Source organism: Monodelphis domestica, chromosome 1, assembly GCF_027887165.1.
Source record: "Monodelphis domestica isolate mMonDom1 chromosome 1, mMonDom1.pri, whole genome shotgun sequence".
Taxonomy (NCBI): Eukaryota; Metazoa; Chordata; class Mammalia; order Didelphimorphia; family Didelphidae; genus Monodelphis; species Monodelphis domestica.
In genome coordinates, this window is record NC_077227.1 from 318,017,328 (window position 1) to 318,032,145 (window position 14,818).

General features: G+C 33.9%; 1 protein-coding gene across 1 annotated transcript in view; it reads right to left on the reverse strand.

Moving 5' to 3' along the window:
- The window catches only part of TDRD9 (tudor domain containing 9), a 236,276-nt gene that overhangs the window by 47,063 nt on the left and 174,395 nt on the right, over positions 1-14,818 (reverse strand). Inside the window, exons 15-22 of the mRNA XM_007473479.3 lie at positions 14,101-14,232; positions 12,904-13,069; positions 12,754-12,817; positions 12,615-12,678; positions 12,014-12,058; positions 10,398-10,451; positions 4,855-4,971; positions 3,189-3,296 (exon numbers count right to left, since the gene is read on the reverse strand). Coding sequence (XP_007473541.2) covers positions 3,189-3,296; positions 4,855-4,971; positions 10,398-10,451; positions 12,014-12,058; positions 12,615-12,678; positions 12,754-12,817; positions 12,904-13,069; positions 14,101-14,232 — 750 coding nt within the window. The remainder of the gene's footprint in view (positions 1-3,188; positions 3,297-4,854; positions 4,972-10,397; positions 10,452-12,013; positions 12,059-12,614; positions 12,679-12,753; positions 12,818-12,903; positions 13,070-14,100; positions 14,233-14,818) is intronic.

Sequence of the window (14,818 nt, forward strand, 5' to 3'; positions counted from 1 at the left end):
TATTCCATTACCAAAATATACCACAATTTGTTCAGCCATTCCCCAATTGAAGGGCATCCCCTCATTTTCCAATTTTTTTGCCACCACAAAATGTGCAGCTATAAATATTCCTGTACAAATCTTTTTTCTTATCTCTTTGAGATATAAACCCAGCAGTGCTATGTCTGGATCAAAAGGCAAACAGTCTTTTAGCACTCTTTGGGGATAATTCCAAATTGCCTACCAGAATGGGTAGATCAATTCACAGCTCCACCAGCAATGCATTAGTGTCCCAATTTTGCCATATCCCCTCCAACTTTCATTACTTTCCTTTGCTGTCATGTTAGCCAATCTGCTAGGTGTGAGGTGATACTTCAAGAGTTGTTTTGATTTGCATTTCTCTGATTATAAGATATTTAGAACACTTTTTCATGTGCTTATTAATAGGTTTGATTTCTTTATCTGAAAACTGCTTATTCATGTCCCTTGCCCACTTCTCAATTAGAGAATCGCTTGATTTTTTTGTACAATTGATTTAGCTCTTTAGAAATTTGAGTAATTAGACCTTTGTCAGAGGTTTTTGTTATGAGGATTGTTTTCCAATTTGTTGCTTCCCTTCTAATTTTTGTTACATTGGTTTTTGTTTGTACAAAACCTTTTTAATTTAATGTAATCAAAATTATTTATTTTACATTTTGTGATTTTTTTCTAACTTTTGGTTGGTTTTAAAATCTTTCCTTTCCCAAAGATCTGACATGTATACTATTCTGTGTTCACCTAATTTACTTATAGTTTCCTTCTTTATATTCAAGCCATTCATCCATTATTCTGAGTTTATATTGGTGTAGGGCATGAGATGTTGATTCAACCTCAATCTCTCCCATACTATCTTCCAATTTCCCCAGCAATTTTTTTTTTTATCAAATAGTGGATTTTTGTCCCAAAATCTGGGATCTTTGGGTTTATCATAGACTGTCTTGCTGAAGTCACTTACCCCAAGTCTATTCCACTGATCATCCTCTCTCTTTTATAGCCAGTACTATACTGTTTTGATGACCCCTGCTTTATAGTATAGTTTGAGATCTAGTACTGCTAGGTCCTCTTCCTCCGTATTTTTTTTTTCATGATTTCCCTGGATATCCTTCATCTTTTGTTCTTCCAAATGATCTTTGCTATGTTTTTCTAATTCAGTAAAAACGTTTTTTGGTATTTCGATGGGTATGTCAATAAATAAGTAAATAAGTTTGGGTAGGATTGTCAGTTTTATTATGTTAGCTCATCCTACCCATGAGCATTTAATGTTTTTCCAATTGTTTAGATCTAGTTTTAATTGTGTGGAAAGTGTTTTGTAGTTGTGTTCATATACTTCCTGTGTGTCTTGGCAGATAGATTCCTAAGTATTTTATATTGTCTAGGGTGATTTTAAATGGAATTTCTCTTTCTAATTCTTGCTGCTGAGATGTGTTGGAGATATATAGAAATGGTGATGACCTACATGGGTGTATTTTGTATCCTGCAACTTTGCTAAAGTTGTTGATTACTTCCACTAGCTTTTTAGTTGATTCTCTAGTTTTCTCTAAGTAGACCATCATATCATCCTCAAAGAGTGATAGCTTGGTCTCTTCATTGCCTATTTTAATACCTTCAATTTCTTTTTCTTCTCTAATTGCTACTGCTAGTGTTTCTAGTACAATGTTAAATAATAGAGGTGATAATGGGCATTCTATCCTTGTGATTTTATTGGGAAGGCATCTAGTTTATCCCCATTGTAGATGATGCTGGCTGATGGTTTTAGATATATACTGTTTATTATTTTTAGGAAAGGCCCTTCTATTTCTATACTTTCTAGTGTTTTCAATAGAAATGAGTGTTGTATTTTGTCAAAGGCTTTTTCTGCATCTATTGAGATAATTATGTGATTTTTGTTGGTTTGCTTGTTGATATGGTCAATTATGTGAATGGTTTTCCTAATATTGAACTATCCTTTCATTCCTGGTATAAATCCCACCTGATCATAATGAATGACCCTAGTGATCACTTGCAAGTCTTTTTGCTAGTATTCTATTTAAGATTTTTGCATCAATATTCATTAAGGAGATTGGTCTGTAGTTTTCTTTCTCTGTTTTTGACCTGCCTGGCTTTGGAGTCAGTACCATATTTGTGTCATAAAAGGAATTTGGTAGAACTCCTTCTTTGCTTATGTCAAATAGTTTGTATAGTATTGTGATTAATTGTTCTTTGAATGTTTGATAGAATTCACTTGTGAATCCATCTGGTCCTGGGGAGTTTTTCCTCAGGGGGTTCTTTAATGGATTGTTCAATTTCTTTTTCTGATATTGGATTATTTAAGTATTCTATTTCTTCTTCTGTTAATCTAGGCAATTTATATTTTTGTAAATAGTCATCCCTATCACCTAGATTGCCATGTAATTGGGCAGAATAGTTTTTTTTAATGATTGCCTTAATTTCCTCTTCATTGGAGGTGAGGTCTCCCTTTTCATCAAGACAGTATTAATTTCATTTTCTTCTTTCCTTCTTTTTTATTAGATTGACCAGAACGTTCTTTATTTTATTTGTTTTTTCAAAGTGCCAGCTTCTTGTCTTATTTATTAATTCAATGGTTCTTTTACTTTTGAGTTCATTAATTTCTCCTTTGATTTTTATGATCTCTAATTTAGTCTTCATCTGGGGATTTTTAATTTGTTTACTTTCTAGCTTTTTAATTTGCATGCACAATTTATTGATCTTTGCCCTTTCTACTTTGTTAATATAAATTTCTTCCTGAGTACTGCTTTGGTGCATCCCATAGATTTTGGTAGGATGTCTCATCATTGTCATTCTCTTCACAGAAATTATTAATTGTTTTTATGATTTGTTCTTTAACTTATTTTGAAGAATCCTATTATTTAATTTCCAATTAATTTTTGATTTGCCTCTCCAAACATAATTTTTAATGCCTTTTTCTAGCCAGAATATGTACAAAAGGGATGATGCTGGGGTCCAAGCCAGCAAATATGAAATAGATAAATAAGCTCCAAAACACTGACTCTCTTCTCATTTATCATAAAGCCAAGAATCATACCTAGATATTTGAGAAAGTATATCAATACTCTACACTAGTAGCTTTACAATAAAGTTTTTCTTGAATAGAAAAGATCCATTTTAGAAGACAAATTGTATAATAAAGGGTACTTTTGATATTAACATACCACTACAGTTGTTTTGGGATCTTTGCCAGCAAGCTCCCTTATTGCCATTTCTTCATCAGGTTGTCCAAAAGTAAAGTAATTTGGGTAGAAAGCACCAGCCAACACAACCTAAAATAAAATTGATTTCCTTTTGTTAAAAAGAAGAAACATAATTACAGTTAACTAGAATTTACTAATCTATTCCTTGAATTTTACAAATATTGAGTTTAGAATGTTTATCACCAAACCAAAGTTTCATATTTCATAATTTAAGGTGATTAACATCTTTGCTTTTAAGACTGAGATGGATTGTCAAAGTGAGTTGTAATAGAATATAATATCAACTATGTATCTTTTTTCCCCTATTGCTTAGGACATTAGTTTTAGGAAACGAGATAACAATAGCAAATAGTTTGGACAACTTTATAACTAGAGTTACCCATATTGCCTTTCTCTCCACCTTAGATCAATAAATGCTATCAAGAAGAGACCTTCTCTTTTTCTAAAATAGACTATGCACAAGAATAAAGCTTCCTCCACCATTCATTTCTAAGAAGTACTTTCAAAAGATTGCCACCTTTAAGATATTTCTATCTAATTTAAAATTATATAATTCTCATTCAGGGCTTTCCCTAAACCCTAAGTTTTGTTTAACTAGCAAATGCACTTTTTATAATGTGCCCAATTCCTATATAGCCACCCCTTGATTCCAAATTTTTAAAAGATGTCAAAGTATACTCCCCAAACATCCTAAAGAGAAAGAAACTACATTATTCTATTAGAATATACATACCAGTAATGACACATTTCCAAGGATCCCTTGTGGTCAAGCCTCCTTTACACTCTGGTGCCTAATATCCTTTCCATTCCTACCCCCTGAATTTCAGTGTTTTTATAGACAGCAGGAATATTTATTGTTCAAGTAGATACTAAGCACAATGTCTCCTTAATTCGTTATAAAAATACTTAAAAAAAAAAGAATTTGACAGGGAGATGGACAGGCAGGCAGATAAAATTGCCCAATAGAAATGGCCCTCAAATTAATCATTCAACCACACTCATGGAATATATGAGTAACAAAAGTTAATCTCCCTATTATAATGTATGTTCTTTGAAAGCAAGGCTGTTTTTGCCTATTTTGTATTCCAAAACTTAGCACAATGTGCTGACTTGGTTGTTGATTAGTTCTTCCTGACTCGCAGCCCTCTCCAAAAGTTTTCCACTTTTAGTCTCTTTTATTGTCATAGCTAAAAGGCAGGAAAAGATATGAGCAGGTCTTGTAACATATATCACAATAAGGAAAAAAGTGGGAGAGTGCTGGAACAAAGTCCTAGACTATTTTATACTTCAGAAATCAGCAATCACAACAAATCAGAGTTTGAGTTTTTGATTATCTAGACTTAACTATTCATGCAGATGAAACTTATAAGTCTGTGCATATAGAGATCTCTCCTCGTTGGTTAAATATTTACTAGCACAACCATATAAACATTGCTTCAAATAAGTAGCAGCATTGTAGAAGGCTAAGGACCAGAGGTCTGGTAAATGTAGCTAAGAACAATAACAAGAAGTAACAATTACATACTGCTTTAATGTTTGCAAAATGTTTTACAACTATTATCTCGTTTGAGCCTCACAACATCTTGAGGAGGAGAAAAAAATGGGATGTTCAGCTGTTTCAGGATACCTGCAGGATGAATCGCTGTTTATAGACATATTCATGGTCCATCACAGGTCTCTGAGTATCAACACACATGTTGAACTGGGTGATTCGATTTTTCAGTTCTTCATATAACTCAGCTACCTGAAAGAACAAGGTTATGTTTAAGAATACTATTCTCTGAATTGAAATCCTTAAGATATACACTTGCAACAAAAAAAGGCTTAAGTTCCCCCATCAAATAAAAAAATCTTTAGATTTGCATCTTATGCTAATGAATGACATAGACATATATATGCTAATATACATGCATATATATCCTATCCAAATTTGACTTCTGCAAATCCATTGAGGCAAATCTCTAACAAGTCACTATAGTTAAGACAAAATAAGCTTAGGAAAGAATTCTCAGGGAATGAAAAATATAGAGATTACACATAAAATAAAATATGGTAAAACATGCACATACAATGTACTATTGTATGGTTTTAATTGTATGGTTGTCCTAAAATCCAGAATTTTAAAATCTTTTGGAGGAATTTTAGGAGAAGACACTCATTAGCACCTTGAATCAGGAAGACGAATCTTTGGAAGAAGGTGCCAAGGAGATGCCTGCAGAAACCACAGGCTGCATCAAGAGATCCAGAATTAACTGAACTGAAGGGGGTTTAGCACATTTATTCTGAATATAAATTCTTATGCCAAAGGGGACTGCCCCCTAATTGTTTTTTTGGTCAATGCATCTAATAATTATTGTTTTTGTTTTCTTTCTTTTTTATTTCCCTCTTGTTCCCAACAGGTTGCTGTTATTTCCCTTTAGAAAAGGGCAATGTTTTACACACCTTTAGTGGGAGAATTCTTATGAGATATACATTAGTTATTTGAAATGATTCATTGGGGAGAATAGGCATGTTAATCTCCCAAGACCCTCAATTGAGGAAACTTCAACATGCCTGTCTCCCAACAGAAACACAGGGAAGATTGTGAGAAGGGATTTTGTATTTTTATTTGATCAGAGATTTAGACTTCCCTTCCATTTGTTTTGAATTTGGGTCAATTTTCCCCCCCTTGGTGGTGCCAGCCTAATTGAGGAACTGTGATTGGTTCCTGGGGAGTGACATAAGAGAGCTAATGGGTTTAGTAAGGATTTATAAGACAAGACTGGGCAGAAAGCTTGGGGGTGGGTGGGTATTTTTCTGAGGCTGAGATTCAGAGACAGACACTGAGTTGTTAGGCTCTGGATTATTAAACTAGGAAATTCTTCATCTCCTTTCTATATTTCTCTCTTATTTTTCTTTTCTTATTAATAAATTTAGCTATTAACAGTCTTGTGACTTAAGGTTTAATTACAATTTCTGATGACCACCCATTCTAACCATTACACTGTAATCTTCCCCCCTGCTGTGCAGTACATATGTCCTCTTCTGTGTTAATTGATATTCCTCTACTATCTTTCAATTCAATGCAATTCATTAATACAATTTTAAAATGATAGAACTAGATGACTGTAAAATGGGGAAATGGGTTTCTCCATCTTAACTGATGTTCCTATAACATCTTCCAAGTTAACATAATTCATTTATATAAATTTAAATTTATTAACCTAGAAGACAGTAATATGGTCTACATTAGGTGGAAATGGATTCACAATTGGTCAAACACCAGCTATGCTATCCTGTTGTTTCTTTTAGGATAGAGGATGTTAACCTGGGGTCTATGAACTTGTTTTGTGTTTAAACAATTTGATAAATTTCAATATCATCAGTTTCCTTTGTAATTTTTTTAATGGATGCATTTAAAAACATTCTGAGAAGAGGCTCAAAAGTTTTCACCAGACTTTCAAAAGGGGTCCACAACCCAAAAAAAGTAACATCTGATTTAGAGGGAGCTCTTTCTTCTTAGATTTTTCTATTTATGGTTTTCCAAGTAAAATTTTAACAAATTATAAAAATATAGACAGAAAACCTTGTTTTAAAATAAAAATTATCTTTTCACATCCTCCAAACACACATAAAAATGCCGGCTTAGACTATTTCATTGAAAAAGTGTTCAAGGAAAAAGCTACTTCTGCCTGACACCTCAGAGTGAGAGAGACATATGTGTGTGTGTGTGTGTGTGTGTGTGTGTGTGTGTGTGTGTGTGTGTGTATATGTGGATATGTTTGTGTTTTTTTATTTGTATTTATTTGTATTTATTTATTTGTAATCTCTTTATATATTTATTTGATGTATATTTACACCATATACTCATTCCTTCCATTAGAATGTAACTTCTACAAGACTAGGAATAATGGGCTTGGCTCTTTGTAGCTTCCTCAATACAAATACTCCAGTGCTTACAACAATACCTGAAGTATACAAAGCAGAACATGGAACTTAACACCAATGAGGTGGTATAATGGACAGAGTATTGGATCTGGAGTCAGAAAGATCCAAGATCATATCCAGCCTTTGGCATTAACTAATTGTATGACCCTGGGCATGTGATTTAACATAACCTCTGTCTGCTTCTATTTCTTCATCTATAAAAAGGGGATGATAATAGAAGCTACTTAATCCCAGGATTGTTGTGAAGATCAAATGAGAGATTATTTAAGAAGTATATTATGAACCTGAAAGTGCTATGCAAATACCAACTATAATTATTAATATTAATAGTAAATTATGGTTAATTTGATTCCAGGCAATTGCCCTTTGATCCAGCCATAACACTGCTGGGTTTGTACCCCAGGGAGATTATAGGGAAGAAGACTTGTACCAAAATATTCATAGCTGCGCTCTTTGTGGTGGCAAAAAATTGGAAAATGAGGGGATGCCCTTCAGTTGGGGAATGGCTGAACAAACTATGGTATATGTTGGTGATGGAATACTATTGTGCTTAAAGGAATAATAAACTGGAGGAATTCCATGGGAACTGGAATGACCTCCAGGAATTGGTGCAGAGTAAAAGAAGCAGAACCAGGAGAATATTATACACACAGATACCTGGTCTTGCTTAGTAAATGAGCATAAACTTGATTATCATATTTGGTGTAACTGACATCAAATGACATCATAAGACTAGACAAAATTTCACATCCTAATCTAGCTCTTTCTTTTCCCTTCTCTTCTGTTTCTGTATCCTCAGTGCTTAATATGGTACCTGGCACACAGTAAATGCTAATAAATACTTATGTCATTTATCTAACAAAGTAGTCTGAGGAGAGCCCAAACAAATAGGAAAAGAATGAAAATAATAAAAAAAACTACTAAAACCCAGGAGAAGAAAATATCCAGAATGGGGAAGTGGTCAGAATGAAACACAGCAGAGAGGCCAAGACAGATAAGGACTAAAAAAAAGATTCTCAGAAATGCCTTTTAAGAAAGGAAATATACCCCAGAGATAATAAAGAAAAATACTTGTGCAAAAATATTTATAGTCGTGCTCTTTGTGATAGCAAAAAATTGGAAAATGAGGGGATGCCCTTCAATTGGGGAATGGCTGAACAAACTGTGGTACCTGATGGTGATGAAGTACCATTGTGCTAAAAGGAATAATGAACTGAAGGAATTTCATGTGAAATGGAACAAAATCCAGAAATTGATGGAGAGTGAAAGGAGAAGAATCAAGATAACATTGTACACAGAGATCAATCGATACATAATCAAATGTAACAGACTTTTTCTACTAGCAGCAATGCATTGATCCAGGACAATCCAGAGGGACTTATGAGAAAGAACCCTATCCACATTTAGAGAAAGTACATTCAGTGGGAATAGAACTGTTAAGAAAAACATGTGATCAATCGCATGGTTTAATGGGGATATGATTGGGGTTTTGGTGTGAAAAGATCACTCTACTACAAATATGAACAACATGTTAATAGGTTTGGAAGAATGATTCATGTATAACCTAGTGGAATTACTTATCAGCTCCAGGAAGGAGGAAGAGGGGAGTAAAAGAACATGAATCATGTAACCATGGAAAAATATTCTAAATAAATAAATTTAAATAAAAAAGAAAGGAAACATGTTACTCATCTATAGATAAAAAGCTGACTGCAAATCAAAGTATTTTTCCTTTTTCTCCTTTTTTATGGTTGGGGGAGACAAGGCAGGAAATGGTTAATGCAGAAATTTGTACTGCATGACTACATATTTGGAATGGGTTTGTTTTTCTTGCCTTTTCAATGAATAGGAGAAGTAGAGGAGTAGAGAAAATTCAGAAAGGAAAATAATAATAAAACATTTTCAAAAGAAATCACTGCTAATTTTGGAAAGAATAGTATCATTTATATAAAGAAATTCAGGTGCCAGATTACATGGTGTTGAGAAATGAGTAAGAGAAGATGTAGAGGAAATAAGGAGGGTAAATAGAATGAGAATCACAATAAAAGAGAGGAGACATAACACAACAACTTGAAGGAATGGTAGGGTCAAGAGCAAGATTAAAAATGGAGAATTCCTGAGCACTTTTTAAAAACACTTCATCAAAGGCTGGAATAAAGGAGGGAGAACTATATGGGATGCTATCAGGAAGTCTTGAAGAATGGTGGAAAAGAGGGAGATCACAGGAAATAGTCTCTATTTTCACACTTAAATAAGAGTTGAGGCCCTCTCCTGAGGAAAAGGGAAAAGTGTGGGAAGCCCGGAGAGAGATGAGAAAGTTTAGAACAGTTGTTATGGGGATTATAATTGAGTTAATTATGGAATGAAAAAAGAACTGCCTTGTTACCACGAGGACCCAATTCAGAGTCAATGATATAAATCTGCAGTGGACATTACTGGCATGGTAAGTTGATCCAATATCATTTGGTAGCACATAAAAAGAAATTAAGACAGATAATGGTGGAGGTAATATAGGGTTGTGAGCTGCAACGGGACAAGACAAGGAATATGAGACTAGAGGATGCCATGTAGTTAAACTTACTCATTACATTAGAGTCCAAATTGGGAAGGAGGAGACATGAAGCAGAAATCCAGGAAGGAATTAAAAGAGACTGATTTGGTAGAGAAAAGAGGTCAAACCAGTCCTCTCCACACATACACAGAGACTCTTATGGAAGCTCACAATGAAGGGTGGGTGGATAGCTCAGGAGCCCATGGAGCACCACCTGGTCGTCTGCAGATATTAAGCTCCCAACAGCTCTTCAATCATTCCTTTTAGAATTAATAGGCAGCAAATGCTTGTGGGAACATACACACATGCTTTGCACTTGGAACTGAGTGCAGGGCAGAGAAATCAGGAGGCCTCAATTAAACTCTGAACTAACAATCTTGGGCCAGTAGCTCCATTTCTCTGGATGCTCATTTCCTCATCTTTTATCTGTAACATGAAGGGGTTGAACTTAATAAATTCTAAGGTCTCTACCAGCTCTAATATTTCATGACTACAAACTCCTGTGCTCTTATTAACTAAGTCAAAAGTTTTTTTTAATCAATAACTAGATCATAAGCTATTTTGAGCTCAAAGATCATTACCTATATTTCTGTGAATCTTCTACAATGTCTTGAACGTGGGTACTAAAATATTTGAAGTTTGACGAATGAAAATCTATGTAATAGGACACAACATTTGTGATAAATACTTACCTCTCTAATTCTCTTGATCTGAATATAATTTAATCGTCCCCAGTCAAGCTCATCCTTTAAAATTACAGAAATGCATGTCAGCAATAGTTTAAAAAGGTACCATAATTAAAATTTTGCTTTTACAATTTATTTTAATCTATTTTTATTATTTAAATTTATTTAATTTAATCTATTTTTAATTGATCCAGAAAATTTATTTTTATATCAGTTATGCCGACCAATGTCATTAATCCATCTGCAGGTTAAAAAAAAGCACTGTTTGTCTTAATGACACAATTCTCCATGAAAGCACAGATAAAATGTGATTCCACATGCACAATAAATTGTTTTTTTTATTATACCAAAAAAATAGTGAAAGAATTTTCTATTATATCTTTGACTTCAGTGTTTTAAGAATTCCCAGAAGAAACTTATCAACCTCATCTATCAGTGTGCAACTAATATAGTCAGAAGAGTGACTGGCCTAGGTTCACACTGTCAGGATGTGTCAGGAAGGTCTTGAATCATGGTCTCTCTAACTCTAAGGAAATCTATCCATCACATCATTCAGGGTCTTAATGATGGAGAACGAGTTAAAAACAATGTCTAAAATTTTGGGGAAAAAATATGGATTCTTTGATTTAATGGCAGGTGTCTACCATAAGATAATATGTAGATTTCCTGATACGTTAGAACTAAATCAGTTGCCTGCCCTTTTAACCAATATTTTATGGCCTGAAATATTTACCATAACCACAAGGTTCATTTCAGGCAGTATTCTAAAATAAATATACCACGGCCAACAGGAATCTGGGATAATTTTAGATGAAGCTGGCTAGATTTTGATTTTATAGCATAATAGAAAGACTGCTGGAATTCAGAGTTTGAGGACCTAAGTCTTGACTCTAATTTTTACTGTACAGCTTTAAGATTCAGTTTCTTCATCTCAAAAATAGGAATAGTAAGGGGGCAGCTGGGTAGCTCAGTGTATTGAGAGCCAGGCCTTGAGATGGGAGGTCCTAGGTTCAAATCTGACCTCAGACACTTCCCAGCTGTGTGACCCTGGGCAAGTCACTTAATCCCCACTGCTTACCCTTACAACTCTTCTGCCTTGGAACCAATATACAGTATTGATTCCAAGACAGAAGGTAAGGGTTTAAAAAAAAAAGAATAGTAAATATTTCTTTTAAGTACTTCCAAGGGAGGAAGTTTGTCATAGAGGAGTGTAATGGATTTGAAGTTAGGGACAACACCCAGGTTGGCTGTGACTCTGGGTGACTCTGAGCCTCACTTTTACTCTCCAAGAGTCTAAATATACTATGGATGTTCATACAATGATTAAGATGCAAATATTTTAATTGACTATAACATAATAATTGATTATTATTATCACAAGACTGATGTGAGCTAAGTGTTTTACAAAACTATAAAGTCTACATAAATGTAAGCTACTATTATTGCCATTATCATAACTGTTGTTGCCAGAACCTTTAGAACTACCCCGTAGCACCTAGACTGTTGCTCACATCTTAGGATTTTTGTGCTATCATGTTCCATATTTAATGGATTAAAGAAGGATGAAAACCTTCTGGAATTCCCTTACATCATTCAAAGTAATATACAACAAAACAACTCACCTTTGGATGCCGAAATTCTCCTCTTTGTCTGCAGGCCTGCCAAGTCTAAAAAATTTCCCACAAATTCAAACAATTCATTAGCCAATTGTATTGTGCACAAATTCTATACACAGTTTAATGAGGTAAAAATGTTATATATAGCTCTTCAGTTAACAAAGATATTGTGAAATAAGAACATGTACTTCATGAAATTAAAATTCAATTATTATTTTCATTAATTACTTTACAAATATTGTATTAATTTTAGCATCTTGTGAGTTTAATGAATGTTTGTTACCAAAAAAATTTATTCTCTAACAATTGGTGACAAGACTTTACATATTTAGATTAGGCCCAAGATAGTAGACATGACCTGTTGCTAGGATCAAATCCGAAGCCCTTTTGTATGTTAAAATCTACCAGAGCCTGCACACCACTGGCATTGCCTTTGAGAAAACTGGGTCAACTACCATGACGTATAATAAGTAAGATTTATGTTAAGTACTCACTGAATGAACTCCCACTGGGAAATCTGAAGCTTTATCCACATTACTAAAAGCTTTCAGATCAGAACTTTTTAGAGATAAAACTGACAGATTATTTTTACCACTAAAGAACTTACTTTAAATGCTTCAACAAGAGCAATACAATCACTCTTACTGTTGCCGGAAAAATTCATTTTATTCCTATGAATTAAAGAGACAAGTGTCATTCGAAAATCCTTTAGGTAAAAGGACACTAAAAATATGAGTATTAAATACCTATAGCCATCAAGATGTTGTCTGAAAGGCATTGCAAAAAAATTCTTCAATGAGAGGGCTGCAGCTAACAAAGGAGAAAGAAAGAGATGAATTTCTTTATAATGGTGATACCCAAACTATTTATATCCCTTTTTTTGTTTTTATACTTACCTATAATAAGGCATTCTTCTAGACATCCAAAGACATGCCCAAGTACTATTAATTTACCAAGTTGCTGATCCACGGGAAGCTGAGCCAAAACTCGTCCTAAGAAAGTCAGTTCACCATCATGAGGATTTTCTTCTTCTCTTTGCCCGCTAACAGCAAGTGCTCCTACCTTTAGAAAAAGTGGTATTATTAGCAATATAGGTAGGGATACATTACTTTATATGGTGCAGCAGAAATAGTCCTAAAATCTATGGAAAGATATTATGAGGCAAATAAATGCCATACATGGTAGTTAAGTTCTAAGACAGCGCTGTCCTCCCACCCTAAACAATTTCACTCAAAATGGACCAGAAATATGCTGCTATCCTAGATACTATAGAACCTAGATATCATATACTTGTTTCTAGGGAAAATATATTCTGAGGTCCAGTTTAAGTGGCTAGGTGCAAATTTTCCAAAGTTTAACAAAATGCTTTATCCATATTTATTCAGTCAATTTTGAAACAAATTACCAAAATTTCTCTCTGCTATAGCCATAGGTGCAAAAGATGGGGCTATCACTTCTATAATGTTGTACTGCCAATGGTAAGAAGATGATGTTGATGCTAAGATGTGACTAGGAGATTTCTAAAATTTTATTTTATAATTACATGTAAAAAATTTTAACCTTTGGTTGAAAGTTCTGATTTGTTTACTTCAGGTGTTTGTAAAAAAAAGAAAAGAAAAAAGAAAACACAACCACATTTGCCTATATAACTGATACTTCAGTTGTATAAGTTTAGGAAGAGAAGAATGGAAGAAACAAACTATGAAAGGCGGGCAACAACAAAAATGGTCACCAAGAGTAGAAAATTATAGTATGTATGACATCATTTGTCTGTTTAACAAACAGTAGGAAAGGAGTTAACTTCTGTGTACACCAAACACTATACAAATCAAACACCTAGTGCAAACACCAACAAGCTCCAGAGCTTCCCAGAGAAAAAGTAGAAAGTAGATGGACAGTGCAGACCAAGGTGTTCAGCAAACTCCCTTCTTCCTTGTTAGAGTCACAAATTTAATATTAAAAGAAATGAAAATCAAAACAACCTTGAGGTTTCTCCCTACACCTTGCAAATTAGCAAAAATGACCAAAAAAGGGGGGGGGCAGAAGTGAAATCTTAGCTTTCTCCGTCAAGAACATTACACAAAGAATCCTACCTCTTTTAGTAGAAGAATGGTCCGTTCAATATCACCAAGGCTGGGTGGAGAAAGAGCAGTTGCCAGCAAAGCTCTTGGCTCACCCATATCAAGCAACTTTACTTTTAATATTGTACTTCCTAATGGGCAGCGCTAAAAATGAAAAAAATAAAATGAAAAGTTAAATTGAATAGTAATAATGGGTCACTTTTTTAGTTTTAATATTTAATCCCTCTATTTGTAACATTACCACGAGATAAGCAGCCAAAATAATCCTTCCCTGTTGCTGCTTCCCATACATATATGTGTGTGTATATACACACACATATATATTCACCCCTCTTTCTCAATCAATAGCTACTGTAATTGTAGTGTAAGAACATTATATATATATATATAATTATACCATAAGAAATGAGGAATTGAGTTTTAGAGAAATCTGGGAAGACTTATATGAAAACTTAGTTAAAAGACATAAAGAGAACTACAAGAATAATTTATACAATAAAAACAACAAAGTAGAAAGAAAAATAACTTAAAAAAAACTTTATAAATCTTTTCAATGCAATGATAAATCACAATTACAGAGGACCAAAGATGAAGCAAGCTTTCTAACCTCTGACAAAGAGGTGAAACAATCAAAATGTAGAATGAGACAATATATATTTCTGGGCATAGAGAAATTTCTTATGTTTGACTATGCATATTTCTCATGAGGACTTTGCTTTTATTTTTTGTT